We start from the raw sequence: 19,471 nt of genomic DNA, 5'->3' as shown, positions 1-19,471 counted from the left end.
CATTTCTTTAAGCACGCAAAACCAGGAGGTTATCTAATTATTGCTCAACTTTGTTTCACTAATGCTGAAATCACACTTTTTCTTCGCTGAAGGTAGGGATCCCATTTCTTTTTCCAGGGGCCAATTTCACTCGTGTTTCTATTTGCTCTTTATTATTATTTTGAGACACTTATCAGGGGCTGCAAAAGATAGGATCTACTTACAGGTATGTGAGGACATGAACCAGCTTCAGGCTGTCAAACCAGGTTTTAACCTAGTTCCTTGCTTTTCTCCAGAGGCAATGGAAATTTCTGGCCACCAGCTGGGACTAGAATTGATTTAGTGCCAGCGAGGTGAAACGTGGGAAAATATAGGGATATTGTTTATTAATGTTACTTAGTCATTCTCAGCGGTAGCTTTTATGATTTAGAAAACATTTCCTGGTTTTGAAAACTTAACAATACAGCCTCTGAGTCTGTCAGAAATTGAGGTGGGGGCATTCAGTAATGGGGAGGCCTGGAGGATAAACTCAGCTAGCCAGTGGGTATGTAACTGCCATCTGTCAACTTTAATGACCTAGCTCTACATTCTAGTTCTATTAAGTTTAATTATTAATGCATATTTTAATGAGAGAAAAGGGTGCCCATGCATATTTGGGAGAGTCTGTAGGGATCATATTCATCTCTGTATTAACTTCCTGTCTTCATAAAAACACTGGATTGACAGTGGGGAAAGCTTGGTTTGTGTTCTAGCTCTGTTTCTAACCAGCTGATGACTTTTTGCAAGTCCCTAAGCTTTTCTAAGTCTGAGTTTACTCAACTATAGAATAAGGGGTTTACTAGGTCAGTATAGTTTGCTTCAAGTGATTCACTGAATGCTTTTTTCCCAGTAGAGAATGTAAGGAAGTGAGGGAAGCAGGATAAGGCAGGAGAAGATGCTAAGCGAAGATGTGGTTTCAGCTGATGTAACCTCAGCCTGATCCCAGAGGGGAATCTGGAATATGAATGGCAGCACAGAGTTCTACATATTTTATAGCTCAGTTCCAATCAATCTTTGGCTGTGGATTGCTCTCCAGGGTAGGGGATGTGATTTCACTGGAGTTTTTGGATAAGGCAGTTCAGCAACTGAAGGATGGGTGCACCAGCCTGTTAAAAGGGATCGAAATGGGACACCAACAGAAACTATGACACCACCTGTGTGCCAGGCACTGTGCTAGGTACTGAAGAGATGAGATATAAAAGGTATGGTCCCTGATCTTAGAAAACTTACAGAATAGTGCAGGAGATAGATGCATACATAAGAAATTTCAATGCAACTTGGTAGGTTCTAGGATAAAGACATGCACAGAGGAGCAAAGAGGGGAGTAGATATTGCAGGTTAGATTCCCCAAAAATTTGCTTGGAGCTTGGCTACTCTGATGATTAATTCCTGGGTCTGAGTCTCAGCTTATTTGCCCTACTGCTGTAGGAGATGAGAAGGACTTTGCTAACAGGAAGGTCTTCTGGCTTTCATACTTAGTTTGTAATTGTCAACTAATCTTTCCCAGCTTTTCCTTATCTTTTCGAAAGCTTCATTCAAGCTTGGCAATAGGCACCCAATTCCATTGTCTTCATACTTACTCTGTATTTGCCCTGTTTTTAATACCTCGGTATTTCAGAGCCAGGCCTAATGTATTCCTTTCTGCTCTTACACCAAGCCAGCTCACCACCAGTGAAGTCTGCAGTCATTGCCAGGGCTCTCTGTGGTTCACCTACCACCAGTGACAGCGTCGTAATTACCATTTGAGTAGTGGTGGTCCGGCTCCAAATCTCATCTTAGCATCTGCTTTTTCAGACCACTTCCAGTACCAGTTGTCACAAATTGGGCTTCTGGGGAGGCAGAATCTGAAATGGAACTTAGCATGCAGGAGGTTTATTAGAGAAAGCTTGTAGGATCAACTCCTGTGGAAGGGAAAGCAGCATTCTGGGGTAGACGGAGGAGCTGAATTGCAATTTCATCTCAGTTTAAGCCTCAGCTACCTCTCTTGAGAATTGTGAAGAGGGAATGACTGTTCAGAGCTTTCCAGAGTTGGGGTGAGAGAACACTGAGCTTTTTATAACCCATGTCAGATCTCTGGGTCACCCCAGGAAGCAGATATGGCCTTGGGAAAGGCAACTTTCTTCACCAGGATCAGTCCCTGAAAAGAGATAATATAAAGTGGAATAGTCATTGCATAATAAATTTACTAACATATTTCTTTTGTTATTTTCCCCTAGCATCTTTTTATGGTGAAAGCTATGTGGAGTTCAACATCATAGAACTTTCCTCGGAGCTGTCTCTTCAATTAAAATTTCATACCACCAAACCACAGGGTTTACTTTTTCTTGCAGCTCGGACAAATGACTATTGTATAATATAACTTAAATCAGGAACCTTACAGGTATGATTTTAAATCTTTAAAATACATATAAGCATACAATTACTGGAAAGAAAAGCAGTGAGAGAGAAAGAGAACAAAATAGCTACATATATTGATTGCTGTTATTTCCCTAGAATAAAATGATGGGCCATTTGTATAGGTTGGGATCTTCTCCAGTTTTACTAGCATGTCTTAAGTATTCCAACTTTAAAATTTTCTGAGTTTAGTACGTAATCTATAAGCATGGGAAGAGTTTTCATGCCCAAATTTCTCTCTTCTTTTTCTTTTGTGAAAGGCCCCATTTTCTCAATAAAACAGTATGAAATGAAAAGTGAGATGGGATTGATTAATTATGATTCTTTCTTTTTCAGGTGAGAGTAAATTTGGGTACAAGTGAACAAATGCTCCTTTCTGAGCAGAGATTTCATATGGATGACTTGATTTGGCATTTGGTGGAACTGCGCTATGTTAAGCATAGTATTTCCTTTGTTATTGACAAACGTTATGAGACAACTGGCCAAATGGCAGCTGGTAGGATGCATAATTTGAGTTTTCAACATGGAATGTATGTAGGAGGCCACAGGGCACTCGATGTACCTTATCTGGATGGAAAGCTCCCCAATTTTTGAGGATGTATGAAAGATGTGGTATTTAACCAGAGGGAGATCCTTATGTCCCTTAGATCTTACCCTGGTTTTAAGAAGGTTTATGAGGTGTCACTAGGATGCAATGATGAGTTTTTTTGCAGGGGAGGATGAAGCCATCAATTTCTTTAGCTCCAGATTCTCTGTCACTTTTCCAGAATGGAGAGTGCAAGGACAAGGGCTATTGGAATTTACTTTGCAAACTGTAACTCAGCAAGCCTTGCTTTCATTTCAGTTGGGTAAGAAAGGAGATTTTCTTGCTTTGGAAATAGGTGAACGTCTATTGAAGGCTTATGTAGAAAGGCTTAAAGTAAAACTCAGCTTTCTTCTTTTAGTTTTGTCAGTGACAACAAGAGGCATGTTATTCAATTCAAATTCACAGGGGAGTATCTGGACCTAACAGTAGATGAAAAAAAGGTAAGGAAGTCACTGCCTTTGCAAAGCAAACCATTTGTATCTGAAGGAGCCCTTTTTGTGGGAGGTCTTGATAACCAAATATGGGAAGAAGTAAAGAGGTTAGAACTTGCCTCTGTGCCTGGGAAATTTGCTCGAGGAACCTCTTTCAAAGGGTGCTTAAGAAGCTTGGAAGTCAATTCAGAAAAGAGAGCATTAAGGGATGCCCTCGTTTTCAAAGGTATTTCTGCTGGTGTAAAACTGAGAGTGTTGACAACACAAATCCTTCCATAACAGCGATAGAAAATCTGCTTCAGTCAGAAGTTTTCCTTTGCGCTGTCGTCCGTGAGGTCATCAAGCCTTTTCTTCAAGATGAGAGTAGCGATTTCTTGGTTTTGAATAACTTGGGGGTCCAAGAAGGTGGACCTTACTGGAACAAAGGCACATGAAGCTGGATGTGAAATTTAAGGATTTGAGTATCCATCATTCTCAAATACTATTTAAAATACAAGAAAGGCCTATACATGGGTTCCTTCCATTAGATGTGCCACCTGAGCAAGAAATGGAGATGGCTTTTACCACGTTAGACTTATGGCAAGGAAAAGTTTGGTATGTCCACGAAGGTTCAGAAGAATCTATGGATTATTTTACATTTTTAGTTTCTTCCAATAGCAAGAAAGAAATGCCATTATATCTGCAATAACGTGTTCCACATATGTTTAACATTATTGTCATTCCAGTCAATGATCCCCTGTACCTTAAGGTACCAGAAGGAAACTTGCTTCTTCTATTTGAGAACTCTAAGAAACAACTGACCCTAAGTATGACAGACATGTCAGACCCTGACACAGATTCTTTGAGTCTTAGTATTTCAGTTCTTGGCAACTTCAATTCAGATGCTGGGTTTTTAGAAAATGCAAATGATCCCGGGAAAGCCATTAATCATTTTACATATGAAGATTTAAGAGATGGCAACATTTTCTATGTGCACAGGGGTCATCAAAACTCTCAGATTGTTCTGAGAGCAAGTGATGGAGAGCTGCTTAGTAATACAGCAGTGTTGTGGATCATGGCTGTTCCTTGGGACTTTGCAGTGGCCAATAGAATTGTTGTGGTCATAGAACAGGGTGGCACTCCTCTGATTACACGGAGTAACTTGTCAGTGGAGGTTAATGGTGAATGGCATGAGATGGAGACCTGCTCTGACATCACTCATCCACTTCAGTATGGCCAGATCCAGTGGCGAGGGTCAAGGAAATGGAAACAAGTTAGTTCCTTTTCTCAGCGTTCTGTTGATCAGAGTCAGGTCCGGTACTGTAGTACATTCAAAGAATTGCAGCTAGAAAGTGTTACATGTCACTTTAAATTTAAAGTTAACGTAGAAGGAAAAGTCAGTGAAAAGCTGATATTTCCAGTTACAACACAATGGTTGAAGTTTATCCTTCTGAAAAATGTTCCTCTAGAGATCAGTCAACTAAACAAGCACATATTGATTCTGATCATTTGCAGGCTGCAACAGAGGGTGTGGAAGTAGTTGAGAGGGAACTACTTTTTAAGTTACTGATCCCATCTAAGAAAGGAAAATTGCTGCTTGGCAATAAAGTTCTAAAAACAAACTCAATCTTCAGCCAAAGAAATATTACAGACTCTAAGATAAGTTGTGAACCTCAGGAAAAGCCAAAGGAAGACTCACAGGATACTTACAGATTTTTGGTTGTTGCAAAATAGATAGAATCAGAAGATTATACTTTCAGAATCAACTTTAAAGCAGGTAAGACATACATTATTTTAACAGATTATTTTTAAAAGAAGGAAAAGGGAAATTAATTACAAAATCAGAACTGTTTGTTCAAATTTTGGACAATCAGATCTTCCAATATAAAATCTCCAAAGGCTCTCAACATGGGAAGCTGGAACTGCTTAGCTTGTCTGATTCTCTGGAAAGAAATGACAATATCACTGTGTTCACAAATCAAGACAAAGTGAGTGAACAGCTGATGTATGTTCAAGATGACTCTGAAACTGAGTGTGATGAGTAGTTCTTTGTTGTGGCCTCCACCAAAGGACCGGGGGAACAGTCAGGGATCTTGACTCAGAGCATTCATCTACAGAAATAAAAGTCACCCTTTCCATTTGGATAAAGAATGATGAGAAACCAGTATGCATGAGAGATAAGGTCTTTCATGTTGTGCAGAATGATCAGCACTTATTGATCCTGGCAGATCTCTGTTGCCATGACCCTGACTTAGATTTTGACGATGGGCAGTTGCTGTACACCCAGCGGGGCATCCCAAATGGGGATTTGGTGTGAGCCAGCGACCCCACTCATAAACTCTACCAGTTCAGGCAAGAGGACCTGTGGGAAGGGCACGTGCTTTTCGGGCATCAGGGTGCAGACTCGGCCCGCTTTATGCTTTTTGTAACAGATAGTGTCCACTACACATCGTCTGTTCTTGAGGTCAGTGTGTCAGACCCTTATGTCCAGATAGCCAACAACAGGGGGCTGTTCATACAGAGAGGAAAGGATGGCAGCCTCACAGCGGCCAACCTAAGTATCACTACAAACCAAGATGTCAGAACAGACCACAAGATTGAATTCCACATTGTGCAGGTCCCAAAGCACGGCAGGATCCTGGTCAATCATTCTGTTTCCCACTCATTTTCTCAGGATGACTTGATGACATGTGATTTATAGATACGATGGTAGTGGCAACTTTGATGTATTCAACCCGACAGTGAAAGTTAAAGCCACATGCTTAGAGATGGGAGTGGGAGTCTGTGTTCAAGTGTGTGGAAGGTCGCCCGCATCACACACAGGTTCTGGACATCAAGACTCTTGTAGTTGAAGAAAGAAAACCAGTAAAACTGAATACCAGAAGGCTCCAGGTAGGTAATTATCCTATCTATAACAACAAGAATTCTCATTCTCACAGGCGCTAATAATCTGTTTGCTTCTGAAAGCTATTTTTGTGATGATTTCTCCCCTGGTATTAGGAGTGAATTTTTAAAAATATACATGCTGTTGAGAAGAAAACTTGGAAGGTTTCATGATTTTGATGCTACCAATTTTCCTATAGTTGGAAATGGAATGTAAGCAATGCTCAGGCTTATTTTAAAGCTGGGCTCACGTGTGTGTGTATGTTTAGTACAGTAAAAACTGGACTAAGGAAGAGAGGTATATATTATGGTAAATTAAGAGATCTTTTATTCATTATTCATAGCAACACTGCCAATACTTCATTTGATTTGAGTTATATTTATGATGTGCTGAAGCACAGTATAAAAACTTGGAGTAATTTAACAAATGGAAGAAACATTCCTAAGATAGCTGCAAACACTATATTATATAGTTTTTTAGTTCTGAATGTGGCTTTGTTTAGTATCCTGAAAATGATGGTTAAAACTAGCCTAGACCAGTGGAATGTCAGAGGTGAGACCAAAAGTCACCTGGTTTCCTGGGGCTCCTACTGGAAACTTCCAGCAGGCCCAGTCATGCTGATCAGAGTTAGGAAGGGGTGTACTTCTTTTGGGTAATGCTGTATAGGATGTGGGATGTGTAAGCTGTGATTTATAGCAACTGGCCACAAATGCAGGCTATTCTGAATCTACCCTCAGGACTGCAAACAAGTTTACTTTTTTGCTAGATGCAGCCAATAAAATTAATTAAAAATGAATTCAAATCAGAATGGGTTAAACAGTGAGTTTTGAATAAGAGTTTGAATAGTGAGTTTTGAATAAGAACTAGCTTTTTTATTTTTTCAAGAGCTTATACTTAAGTTTCACCACAAGGGGGCATATGCAGCCCAATGACAACACATCAGTTATAATCAGATTTGAGACAGAGTTTGCTGAATAAAAAAGTATTGAAAATGCTGAGCGAGTTAAAATGGGGGATGAAAACTTTCCTCTCAAGGTCTTACAAGTTTACTGACCCAACTGCTGCTTCTTCTACCTTCTTTCACCTCAACCTTCGAGTCCTGGGGTTTTTGCTGCTGTGAATGACACTTGGTTGATACATTAGTAGCTACTCAAGTGTTGCTGACCATTACTTTTTTTTGTGGCCAGGGCCGATATTAAAAATATTGGCATGGGCACCAAAATAGACTCAGGTTTAAACTGTGTATCAACCCTAAGTACAACTTAAGCCAATTGTGGGCGTTAATGTAAGACAATGTGGTTATCAACAGTCTTGACTTTTACATTTATTAATGTGTTTTTCTTTTTGTGTCTATGTATTGTGTGTGTGAACTCAAGGCTGGGCATGAATATAATATTCCTTCAGAGGCAGTGTTCATGGTCAAAACTCCACCAATGCATCGATACCTCCAAAAATTTATACCAGAAGAAGGCAGCTTGGGTGCAGATGAAAAGTCCCCTTTGACTTTTACACAACCGGATGTGGAGGATGGCAATATCCTTTATGTGCGGACAGCCCCCAACCAAGAACAGGACTGTTTTTCCCTGAATGTGATGAATGGTTTCCAAGTTGTGAGCAGAGTCGAAATCTTGGTCGATATCGTGCCTAAGTGGATTCTTCTGCAAGTGCAGAATTTCACAGTTCAAGAAGGTGGCTCCAGAGCACTTCTAGAAGACTACCTCAAAATTCCAAGCAAATATTTTGAGGGACTTGGCTGTGAATTTGTTCTGCTTGAACCACCAAAACACAGTGATGTCAAAAGTTCTAATTTTCCAAGAGGAAAGCTAATGAAATTTATCAGGAAACAGGTAATAACTCTCAGTTTATGTAATTGGGAATGTTGGGTAGGAGAAAAAATGGCTATTTATTATTTAGATTCATGGGAATAATGGGACTTTGCAGGGTGTCTAGTCGACCTCCCAACAGATGCTAGAAGCCCTTCCACAGTATCCCTATAGAGAGGTCATTCAGCCAGTGCTTAAACATCTTCAGTGATGGGGAACTTACTGTTTGCTGAGATGTGCCCTTCCAATGTAAACACGCTCCAATTTTTAGATAGTTATTTAGGCTGAGCTGAAATCTGCCATTTAAAAACTTTTTCTCTTAGGTCCTGGCTCTAGTACAGAATAAAACATACGCCTCCTAGATTCATTCATAGTATGATTCTTTTAGAATCATACTATTCTGGTACAGAATAAGTCATACACATCCTTTCATGAAAGCTTTTTAAGTATTTGAAAGGAAAGGTTATCAGATTTCCTTGAATTTTATCTTTTTGAGGTTAAACATCCCTAGCTTTCCAGCTTTTGCTTCTATGCCATGGGTTTCCCGCACTATCCTGGTTGCCCAGTTCTAGATGAGTGCCACGTTGTCACTGTCCCTTTCAGCAATGTCGGGGTAATGCCCAGGTATTTAACACAAGTGTGCTTTAATCATTGGTGGATTTTTTTATTCATTCATTTTCTCACTCAACTAACAGATGCTTACATGGTACATTTTCCATATCACACCCTATGATGAACATAAGCTCTCGATAGTTAAAATGGTCCAGTTCCTGCAATCAGGGATCTGGGCACAATTGCCAATTTGGCATCCAATCAGCATAAAATAACCAAGGACAACTGCAGGCTGCTGTCAGGTTTCTTTGCCTTGGGTTAGAATGGTCTTATTGTCAGACTGTACTTTCTTATCATGAATAAAAGAATGATTTCCATTACTTTCTTTTTAAATGCTGAAAAGTAACTTGCAGGTCCCCATCATTTCCTTTATAAGACCCTAGGAATATACACTCTCCAAGTTGGAAAACATTAACAACCACCTACCATTTTAGAGTGTCTTTGTCTAGTCAGCTAAGAACACATGTTTGATGCTTCATTTTGCTTCTAAGAATTTCAACGCATCCATTGATTTGAATCAATTTACTAAACATCCTGTTCGAGTTACTGTGTGCAGTTACCGTGGTCAGTGAAACATATTCCTCACCCTCAAGAAATACTGCTGAGCAATCAGGGGCACCAGGTTTAATATAAGGTGCACTTTTCTTGCCCCTCACGTTGCATTTTCACAGTGGTGCGGTGGGAATAAAGATGCTAACTGAAGCTCATAGGGGAACCTTCACAGAGGAAATACTGTTTCAGCTAGACTTTGAGGAGAGAGTGAAAGAGCAGAGAGATAACAGAGGAGGAAACAAAGAAAAGCAGGGCAAGCAAAGGGAACAGCATGGCCAACAGCATTCTAGGTGGATGGGGAGTTGTCCAGGAGGTGGAGGAGTGGCAGAGTGCACTTGGAGCTAGTCTGTGGAGGAGTCCTCCCCTTTGACCACAGGAGATGTAACCTGAATTACACGTCAAGGAGGCTAGACTTAACCAGGGGACTTGGGGAGCCCTGGGGAGAAGCAGAGAATACTGAGGGTTGGAAAAGACCTTAGACATCAGTGCTTCTCAGCGGGGGTCCTAGGGAGGGTCATGCTTTGGTGACCTCATGCAGGTGGGGTCCCAGGGAAGGTGATGCTTTAGTGACCTTGTGCAGGTGTCTTTCAGTCATGGCTTCTCCCTCAAAGGCTGGACAAACCCATCTAAGACCATTTCAAACCTGCTCCACTGTGAGTTGAATGGAATACTTCTCTAAAAGTAGTTTGTAAATTGTAGTCCTATCTTCTGAGCACTAAATTTTGGTCCGATCCTGGTCAATTCAATGATTAATTGTGCTTTGTAAGAGGCATGTATTTAAGAATGACTGGTTGAAATGTATGTGTCGAGATGCAGGTGTTCCCTATGCATCTGCTGTGACAACATGCTCTTTATGTTATCAGTAGCCTTGTTCACAGAGAAGAGTCAAAGCCACCGGTCCCTGCTTTTGAGGTGACCCCTTCACATTGTCTCTCCCTAGATGACTCCTGGGGTCACCAAGTGTTGAGACACAGTCGTTTTCACTTACAGTGACTCTAACCTCTAAAAACTAGTGGCTGCAGCCTTTAGTGACTGGGAGAGGGAGATTCCCTGGCCATTCTTGCCCTTCATTCATTCAGCAAATAGTTTTTGAATATCTGTTTTGTGACAGGGATGCCAGTTCTAGGTACTGGGGATAAATTGGTGAACTAACCAGGTGATAATCCCAGCCCACAGGGAGCATTTTTCCTGATGAGGGAAAGAGAGAGGCAGGAAGAAACAATACATAAAATAAATACATGAAATAAATGGCATGTTGAATGATTTATGCGATGGAGAAAAATAAAGCAGGAAAGGGAGCTAGGAAGTGCTGGCAGCTTTACTGAAGTGTGTGTGTGTATTGACATTCAGTTTCTAATAGAGTGGCGAAGGAAGGCACCATTGAGAAAGCAGCATCTGAGCAGAGCCCGGAGGAGGTGATGGATAGGTAAGCTAAGTGTCTATGCAAAAAACATTCAGGCAGAACAAGAGCGAGAGCAACAGCTTTGCGTGAGGAGCACACCTGGTGTGTCCAAGGAGCGGCAAGTCACCCAGTGTGGCTGGCGCTGCAGGCATGGTGGGGAGCACAGCAGATGAGCCAGCAAATCAGGTGTGGGAGGGCCCGAGGCTTCACCTTTGACCCGGAGTGAGGAGTGAGAGGGGAGCACTGGGGGATGAGAAGGTGTGAGCAGAGGAGCATCAAGTATGTCCCCGAACAGAGTTGGTGACAGGGGACCAAATACTTTTGAATCTGTCAAGATTTTCCGTTAGTTTGTTTTATCCTTTAATTTCAGGCCAGCAGATATTGTTGTGGTTTTAGAAGTCTAGGGATAGACAAATCCCCAACATACCCTCTCTTTGCCTTCAGATTAATATTATTAAATGGCATGTCATTTTGGGAAATGCCATTCCATTAAGGAAATGATGTATTTTTCCAGGAGAAATACTCTGAACATGACTGGTATTCAAAGGTTACATTCCTATAGTGCATTAAAACTTCTCCCACCTTCTGCTCAGAGCCATCTTCCATGTTTGTTTTCGAATAGCTTAAGACAGCATGTTCCAGGAGCACACTCACAGGCCATGATCTGGAATTCCTCTGCCCACAGAACTCCAAAGAAATTCTCATAGCACCTGTGTACGAGTGGGCACAACTTTCTCTTGAGACCCTTCATGAACTTTTCACCTCTTGTCAGAAACACCTCTGAAAGATCAAAAGACTTTGCTCAGGGGAAGTACGCCACAGGAATGGGCGAAGTTGGACTATTAAAAATTTTGGCTGTATTTTATCAAAATAAACACAATCCCACATACTTTTTCAGAAGTTCTGCTACTCTTGGGGTTTGGAAGTTCTCTGCTGTATATTTGGATCACAGACTCACTGCAGCTAAGTTCCCTTTGAGTTTTATAATCCTCTTGGTCTCTGATTTTGATTCTGTGCTCTTCAACATTTCCATCCGAGTTTTAAAGACATGAAAGGCATTTTGATCAAAGTTGTGGTTATGACAAATCCAAGAGGAATAACTAATTCTCTGGAGGATGATTTCAGAGCAAACATTAAAAGGATGAAATCTGACCAGTCTGGGCAATGTGGTGAAATCTCCTCTTTACCAAAAATACAAAAAATTTCCTGGGCATGGTAGTGCGTGCCTGTCTTCCCAACTGCTTGGGAGGCTGAGGTGGGAGGAGCGTTTGAGCCCAGGAAGTGAAGGTTGCAGTGACCTGAGATCATGCCACTGCACTCCAGCCTGGGTGACAGAGTAAGACCCCATCTCAAAAAAAAAAAAAAAAGATAAAATATAACAGAAGTAAAAGTAAATGTTTGCATTTGGATTATTATAGAGAGGGAAACCTGTATTGTTAGAGTAATTTGATTTCGGTGTAATTCATGACAGTCTGTCCACAGCAGGTGTATGTTAGCTAGTTATGCGTAGCGTTCTTTATTAGTTGCACAAAAACCTATTGTATTCTGAAGGAGAAGGAGCAGGATTATAGGAATATAACCTCAGTAGGAAGTATAACCTCACATACAAAGAACAGTTAAAGGAGCAATGCATATTTAGTTTAGAAAAGAGAAATTTGGGCAAACTTAATAGTTGCTCTGGTCCATATGTCTCTAAAGGAGAAATCCAAGCAATGGATGAATAGAAGTTTCAGAGCTGAAATTTAACAGTTTGAATTGTCAAACAAAGCAATTAGCAACCTCAAAAATTAGTCACTCACAACACACTTTCATGTTAGAAGTAGCATTTTTACCTCACATCTTGCGATGATCAGTCCAACATTCTCTCTGCTACACCACATTGCTCAATCGCTTTGTTCCTCCTTAATGTTTTTTTTTTTTTTTTGAGGATGCACAGGAAACAGTCAATAAATTCAAGAGGAACTCAGCCTCACAAATTATGAAATATTGGGAAATCATTCATCATGTAAAAACTGGATATTAAAAAGAAACCTTTCCTTTGGAGATAGCCTCGTCAAAAAATAAAAAATAAAAAATGAAAACCTACAGCCAAGCCAATAAAATGGAGCACATATCTCAGCAGAATTGCAGACAGTTATGCTGGTATTACTACTTTTAGTTGGTGTTGTGCTGGATGTTGAAATCAGTCCAGTAAAGCAAGAAAAAATATATATAGAGAGAGATAAAACCTAACTACTAAAGTGGAAAAATAAGAGCCATTATTTACAGATTATGTGATTGCCTGTGTTAAAAGGGAAAAGAAGAATATTAAGTACTTTGGACTGAACAATAACTCCCAAAATTCATATGTTGAAGCTCCAAATCCCAGTGTGACTGTATGTAAAAATAGGATCTTTAGGAAGTATCATGAAATTATGTTGAGAGATGGCAGGGAGGAGACAGAGAGAGGAGAGAGGAAAGAGGTGAGAGAGAGGAGAGAGAGAAAGAGGAGAGAAAGAGGAGAGAGAGAGGAGAGAGAGAAAGAGAGAGAGACAGACTGACCAACCTATTTGTTGGTCTCCATCATGTAAAGACATGAGGAAGTGGGCATTTACATACCAGGAAGAGAGCTCTCACCAGAAGTTGACCATGCTGGCATTCTGATCTCAGACTTCCAGCCTCCAGAAATATGAGCGTATAAATTTCTGTTTCTAACCTCATTTATTTAAAATTAAATGAATTTGTGAGCCATTTGGTCTGTGGTATTTTGTTATGGTGGCCTAAGCTCATTAAGGCAGATTTTGGTACTGAGAAGTGAGGTATTGTAATTAAAAACAAACAAAGAAACAAAAAGCTAAAAATGTGAAGCAGTTTTGAAACTGACAAATGAGTAGAGGCTGGAAAAATTCTGATGTACAAGCTGGAAATAAGGTTGGTAAGGGTGATTCTGGTGAGGTGTCATTGGGGAATGAGGAACATGCCATTGGGAAATGAAGAAAAGACAACCCTTGATATGAAGTGGTGAATAACTTGGCAGAACAGTATTCTAGCATTTTGTGGAAGGTAGAGCTTGAGAGAGAGAAAATTAAGTATGTATCACTAAGACCTGTAATTAAAGTGTTAAAGTACACAGGAAATTTCATTCTTCCTGACTGCTTACAGGAAAATGCAAAAGAGGAGACTTGAATTGCAGAAGAAATTGTTAAGGAAAAAGGAACCAGAGCTTGGAGATTTGGAAAATTCTCAGCCTATCCATACTGCAAAAATTAGAAAACTTGTGCTGAAGAGAATCCTGAAAGTGTGGCTGAACAATCATCTGATAAAGAGATCATGAATGAGATTTATGGACTATATCAGCCATCTTAACAGAAATGAGGAGAGAGACTGGATTATACTAGAAGAGACATTGCCACTTAGATTGTGCCACCTAAAATAGACATACAAGGCAGAACAAGCAAGGCTGTCACAGTTCTTAGATTTTACAAGAAGGGGACACAGAAATAATCGGCTGTGAAAGTTTACTGGCAGTTATGGATGGTTTCATTCCTGCCATGCTCTGCAGGATCCGTGGGAACAGAAGAGACCTTTGAAGGGGCATCTTTTAACAATCCACCTCTGGGGCTTACATCATCTTGGCTCCTGGTAAATTTTGACATGAATGTGCCACACTGGCAGCTACTAACCAACAGGGGCTGGGACCAGTCTGCATGATTTATTTCATACAGAACTTGTTAATGCTATGATCTTAGGAATCTAATCATCAAGATGAGGCAGCCTGCAGTACTGACGTTACCATCCATGACCCTTCTTCACAGATACCCAGACTCAGGCAACCATGAAGGAGTTGTATTCAGAACCTGTAGGTTTAATTTCAGACCCTTGGGATGGTATCTAAGGCCAAACCATGAGCCGTTAAACCTCCTCAAGGCATTTAGGACAAATGTGATAATCTTTGGTGTTAGTGCCAATAATTAAAGATGGCAACTGATTGGCTAAATGATAACACTCATACCCTTAAATTCATAGGGTTTCTCTGCAGTGTGAATTCTTTCATGCCTACTTAGGTGTGAGGAAACAGCAAATGCTTTCCCACATTCTTTACATACGAAGGGTTTCTTTCCGTTATGAGTTCGCAGGTGAACATTAAGGTGTGAGGAATACAGAAATGCTTTGCCACATATCTTGCATACAAAGAGCCTTTCCCCACTATGGATTTTAAAATGTTTACTACAACGGGAAGAAGTAATGAAGGTCTTCCCACATTCAACACATTCATAAGGCTTCTCTCCTGTGTGAATTCTTGTATGTTAAATAAGACTTGTGGGCATAGTGAAGGCTTTCCCACATTCCTTACGCTGATAGGGTTTCTTTCTACTGTGACTTCATATGTGTGTAGAAAGGCCCAAGTACCGAGTGAAGGCTTGGCCACATTCCTTACATTCGTAGGGTTTCATTCCAGTGTGAGTTCTTACATGTTCAATAAAGCTGATTTGATCTAGTGAAGGCTTTCCCACAGTATGTACACTTGTTGGTTTTATTCCAGTGTGAATGTGAATGTAATCATTAAGGCATGAGGAATTTCTAAAGGATCTTCCACATTCTTTACATTCAAAGGACTTCTCTCCTTTATGAGTTTTCACATGTGTATAAAGTTGAGAAAAATTAGTGAAGGATTTCCCACATTTCTTAGTCTTTTTGAATTTCTTTCCTGTGTGAACTGTTACACACTGCTTTAGGTGTGAGGAAGCTGTGATGGCTCTCCCACATTCCTGAAATTCACAGAGTTTTTCACCAGTGTGGATTTCCATGTGATTATCAAGGCTCACAAAATACTTAAAGCCTTTTCCACATTCCTTGCATTTGTAGGATTGTCTTGCATTGAGAATTTCAAGATGTACAGCAAAGCCTGCAGTTAGAGCAAAGATTTTTCCACATGGATTTAATTTGGAAAGTTCCTGTCCAATAGAAGCTTCCTTGTGCACACTGAGGACATCTTTTCCATGACAATTACCCTGAGAAGTGTTCCCTCCATTCTGAGCTCTCACGTGTATCTTAAGGCAAAACTGTTCACTGAAGACCTCTCCACAATTCTTACAGTCACAGAGTTTCCATCCACTGTAGGCTCTTGTCATTCATATCCCATTGAAAATTTGATTCTTCAAAAAACCCTGCTGAAGTGATGACCATTTGGTTCTAGGATGTATTTCCCTTTGTGATAACCATTTGCCAGGTAGTCCACCACCATACTTTCTACCTTTGTCTTTTCTTCAAAAGGGCAGATTGGTTCCCCAGAAAAAAACCCATGGGACAAATCAGTGGCTGCCATCCTCTGAAGCTGATGGTGCAATGTGCCTCAATGCTCCCTTCCTTGATGCCAGGATCGCCTCTGGGCAGCTTATGAATCTAGGTGGATAGAGGCAATCTCCATTCCTCTTTGTACAGGGTTATTTGCGGTCCACAGCTGGGGTGGACTCCACCACCATAAAGGCAAAACCATGCTGACCAAGCAGAGCCAGTGCTGGAAAAGCTGTTCCTCCTTCATCTTATTTGTAGGATGCAGTATCATTTCAGAAAAACTATACCATCCATCACAGTTTGCACTCTGATTATCAGACTGAAACTTCACAGGATGAGGACGTGCTTTTGTGTTTTAGAGAGACTTTAAAAATTGGGATTTCTTTTATTGCCGTTTGTTCATATTTTTAAGTCACATTTCAGCAAACTGGTGATTTTGTGGTTTGTTATAGGTGGAAAATGAATTGATTTACTATGTTCATGATGACAGCGAGAAGCTTCATGACAATTTCACCATCTTTGCAAATAGCGCAGAGCTTGCAAAACAGTCTTCCTCAAACTCTTTTTGTGACTGTTGAATCTGTAAATGATGATGCTCCGGTGGCAACAGCCAATAACATCCTTCAGGTAAGTGCTACCTGCTTTTGACTTATCGTAAGAACCTGAGGGCTACCAATTTGATTTTCATTTATATTATTTCTAATGATAAATAGTAAGACCTATGATTCTGTGTATATAGTTGACAAGTTCCCACTGGTTTTAAATAAATATTACTTATTACTTGGGTGTTCTGCTGGGTACCGTTGGGAGACGAGAAGGAGTCACAATGAGTTACCTTCATATTCTGTTTCATAAGCAGCACCACCCTGAGGCATGGCTGTTTCAAGGCAGGTGAGGGAGGTGCATGCATGTGGGCAGCCTCTGCCAGGCTGGCAGCATCGTGGTTAAGAGAACGGCTCTGTAGTGGATGGATAGATCTGGGGATGAGCCCTGGCTCCCCAGTATCGGCTACGTGACCTTGGGCAAGTTACTTAGTCTGCTAATTTGCTCTCATATGAGTAGGGGGAAATGGAGGCAGAGCTGTGCGGATTAAATGATAAAATGATGTGAAGCTCTCATGCAGTGCTTGATACATGGTTAAGGCTAAATGATAACTCTTATTACTAAAAAAAATACTCCAAGGCCATATCAGTTTTTGGGTAAAATAAGGCCACTACTGAGTCATGGGACAGTATTTTTCTGGTTCTGGGAGCCTCAGTCCCCCTTTGCTGGCAGATGATCCCCCAGGGCTACTTCCCAAGTGCTCACAGTAAGTACCTCTTGGTTGTGCAGGGTGTTTGCCATTTTACACTTCTCCTGAGCAGGAACCCCGAGGTGATAGCTGCTGATGTGGCTTTTGTTGCCCACACAGAGAGAATGATGTGCTGGAAGCCTCCTGACACCAGTGGCTCCATTCTCTGCCACATCAGCACTACCTGCTACACTAGCACCACCAGCATTGAAGCTGGCAAACCCTTCCATGCCAATTTACACTCAAGTATCCAAAAACTTCCATTTAATAGATTTTCATGGTTTTCATGTACCCTTTCTTGCTGTCTCTTCTTCTAAGAACCTGTGCATGAATCCATAAGACTGGCTTGAAGAAAAACTGTAACTAACACAATAAGTGCTCAAAAAGTAAGTATTTGCTGTAATTATGTGTCAGGTACTTCTCTAAGGGCTTAAGCCAGCTGAGATATGTGCTACCATTTGTCTTGTTGGACAGATGAGGGAACTGCATGACCGCTGAACAACAGGCTGAGGATGGAAGGACAGCATGGAAGCCTGATGGCTCCTACATGCCTCTGTCCATGGTCTCCAGCAGTGCCTAACATTGGGTAAAGAGGAAATATCTGTTGAAGGAATGAGTGAATGGAGATATAAACCATCAATTCCCCCAGCATTGGTCCATGTTTTCTAGACCAGGTTTCTATCTTGACTCTCTTCCTTTTGTGACTGTGTTTCTGGGAGAAGCCTCAGCCTCTCACACAAATGAGCCCATAGTGGGCTCATTCATCAGGTTTGTCAAGACATGGGAATCTGAATGTGTTCAACTTGAAATTTGGTTGAGATGAATGTTCCCACATACGTATTTCGCAATTTCAGCCTTGTTTATACTGCTCATGAGGGTCAATAGTTAATAATAGATTATTTAGAAGATCAGAGGAAGTTGTATGGTCAGAGGTGCAGAAAAGGTGGATGTGAGAAAGATTCTGTGGTTCTGTCTGGCAATGGTGCCTCCCTTTGGGTGATGGAGAGCTTGAATATGTGGTGGGGCTTTTTTGTTATCACATTGACTGGAAGATGCTACTGTATTTAATGCCTGAGGGCCAAGGATGCATACTATTTTCAATGTATGGGCTAATCCTACAAAATGAAGGAATGACCCACCGAAAGTGTTGATAGTGTCCTGTTGAGAAATACTCCAGGAAAAGAACTTGGAAATTGCAGTACACAGGCCCCATCAGGCTTGCTGCCTGCTTGTTTGCATGGTCTACAAGCTGAGAATGGTTTTTATAGATGAACATTTGCAATCAATTTAATTATAGGAAGCATTAACTTTGAAGCCCATGTAAGCAAAATGTTTTCTCTCAAAAAAGAATTCCATTCTTCTCAGTAGTAGGCGTCTATTACAAAAACAAATTACATTCAATTATTATTATTATTATTATTTTGAGATGGGGTCTTACTCTGTCAGACAGGCTGGAGTGCAGTGGCACGATCCCAGCTAACTGTAACCTCCACCTTTGAGACTCAAATGACCCTCCCACTTCAGCCTCCTGAGTAGCTGGGACCACAGGCACATGCCACCATGGCTAGCTAATTGGTTTTTATTATTTTTGATAGAGGTGGCCCAGTCTGGTCTCAACTCCTGAGTGCAAGTGATCCTCCTGCCCCAGCCTCCCAAAGTGCTGGAATTACAACTGTGAGCCACCACACTTGGCTCAATTATTATTATTATTATTTGAATTTTATCGGTAACAAATTTGTGAAAAAACTTTTTTCTTGTTATGTAAGTACCCATAAAATATCCTCTGTTTTGTCTCATGGCCCCAAAAGCCTAAACTTAGTTCTGGGTTTTCATAGAAAATAATTGCCAGCCCACATATATACCATGGAATACTATGCGTTCACTTAAAAAAATTAGTTAATGTCCTTTGCAGGGACATGGATGAAGCAGGAAGCCATTATTCTCGGAAAACTGACACAGGAACAGAAAACCAAACACTGCATGTTCTCACTCATAAATGGGAGTTGAACAGTGAGAACACATGGACACAGGGAGGGGAACATCACACAGCAAGGCCTGTCGGGAGGTGGGAGCAAGGGGAGGGAGATCATTAGGACACATATCTAATGCCTGAGGGGCTTAAAACCTAGTCAACAGGTTGATGGGTGCAGCAAACCACCATGGCACATGTATACCTATGTAACAAACCTGCATGCTCTGCACATGTATCCCAGAACTTAAAGTAA

The 19,471-nt window shown here is 40.9% G+C and overlaps 1 protein-coding gene and 1 pseudogene across 1 annotated transcript; one reads left to right on the top strand and one right to left on the bottom strand.

Annotated features, from left to right (window-relative positions):
• Nucleotides 1–7,657: 7,657 nt before the first annotated feature.
• LOC105509889 (chondroitin sulfate proteoglycan 4-like) lies at nucleotides 7,658–11,465 on the top strand. Its single transcript, XM_011939375.1, has 2 exons — nucleotides 7,658–8,175; nucleotides 11,304–11,465. The coding sequence occupies exons 1-2, from the start codon at nucleotides 7,708–7,710 to the stop codon at nucleotides 11,463–11,465; spliced, it is 630 nt and encodes a 209-aa protein (XP_011794765.1). The 5' UTR covers nucleotides 7,658–7,707.
• A 3,187-nt stretch (nucleotides 11,466–14,652) lies between these two features.
• Nucleotides 14,653–15,986, bottom strand: LOC105509888 (annotated as a pseudogene).
• Between the last annotated feature and the right edge of the window lie 3,485 nt (nucleotides 15,987–19,471).

The sequence above is a fragment of the Colobus angolensis genome, unplaced genomic scaffold (assembly GCF_000951035.1).
Source record: "Colobus angolensis palliatus isolate OR3802 unplaced genomic scaffold, Cang.pa_1.0 Scaffold180, whole genome shotgun sequence".
NCBI lineage: Eukaryota > Metazoa > Chordata > Mammalia > Primates > Cercopithecidae > Colobus > Colobus angolensis.
The sequence above is the reverse complement of the archived record's forward strand: the minus strand, read 5'-3'. Positions and strand labels throughout refer to the sequence as shown.

What these genes read in the sequence shown, in the direction of transcription:
- LOC105509889 (XM_011939375.1), top strand. Translation starts at nt 7,708, where the DNA reads ATGGTCAAAACTCCACCAATGCATCGATACCTCCAAAAATTTATACCA. An exon ending in TATGTAATTGGGAATGTTGG is followed by an intron (nt 8,176 to 11,303) that starts GTAGGAGAAAAA and finishes GTTTTCGAATAG; the next exon opens with CTTAAGACAGCATGTTCCAG.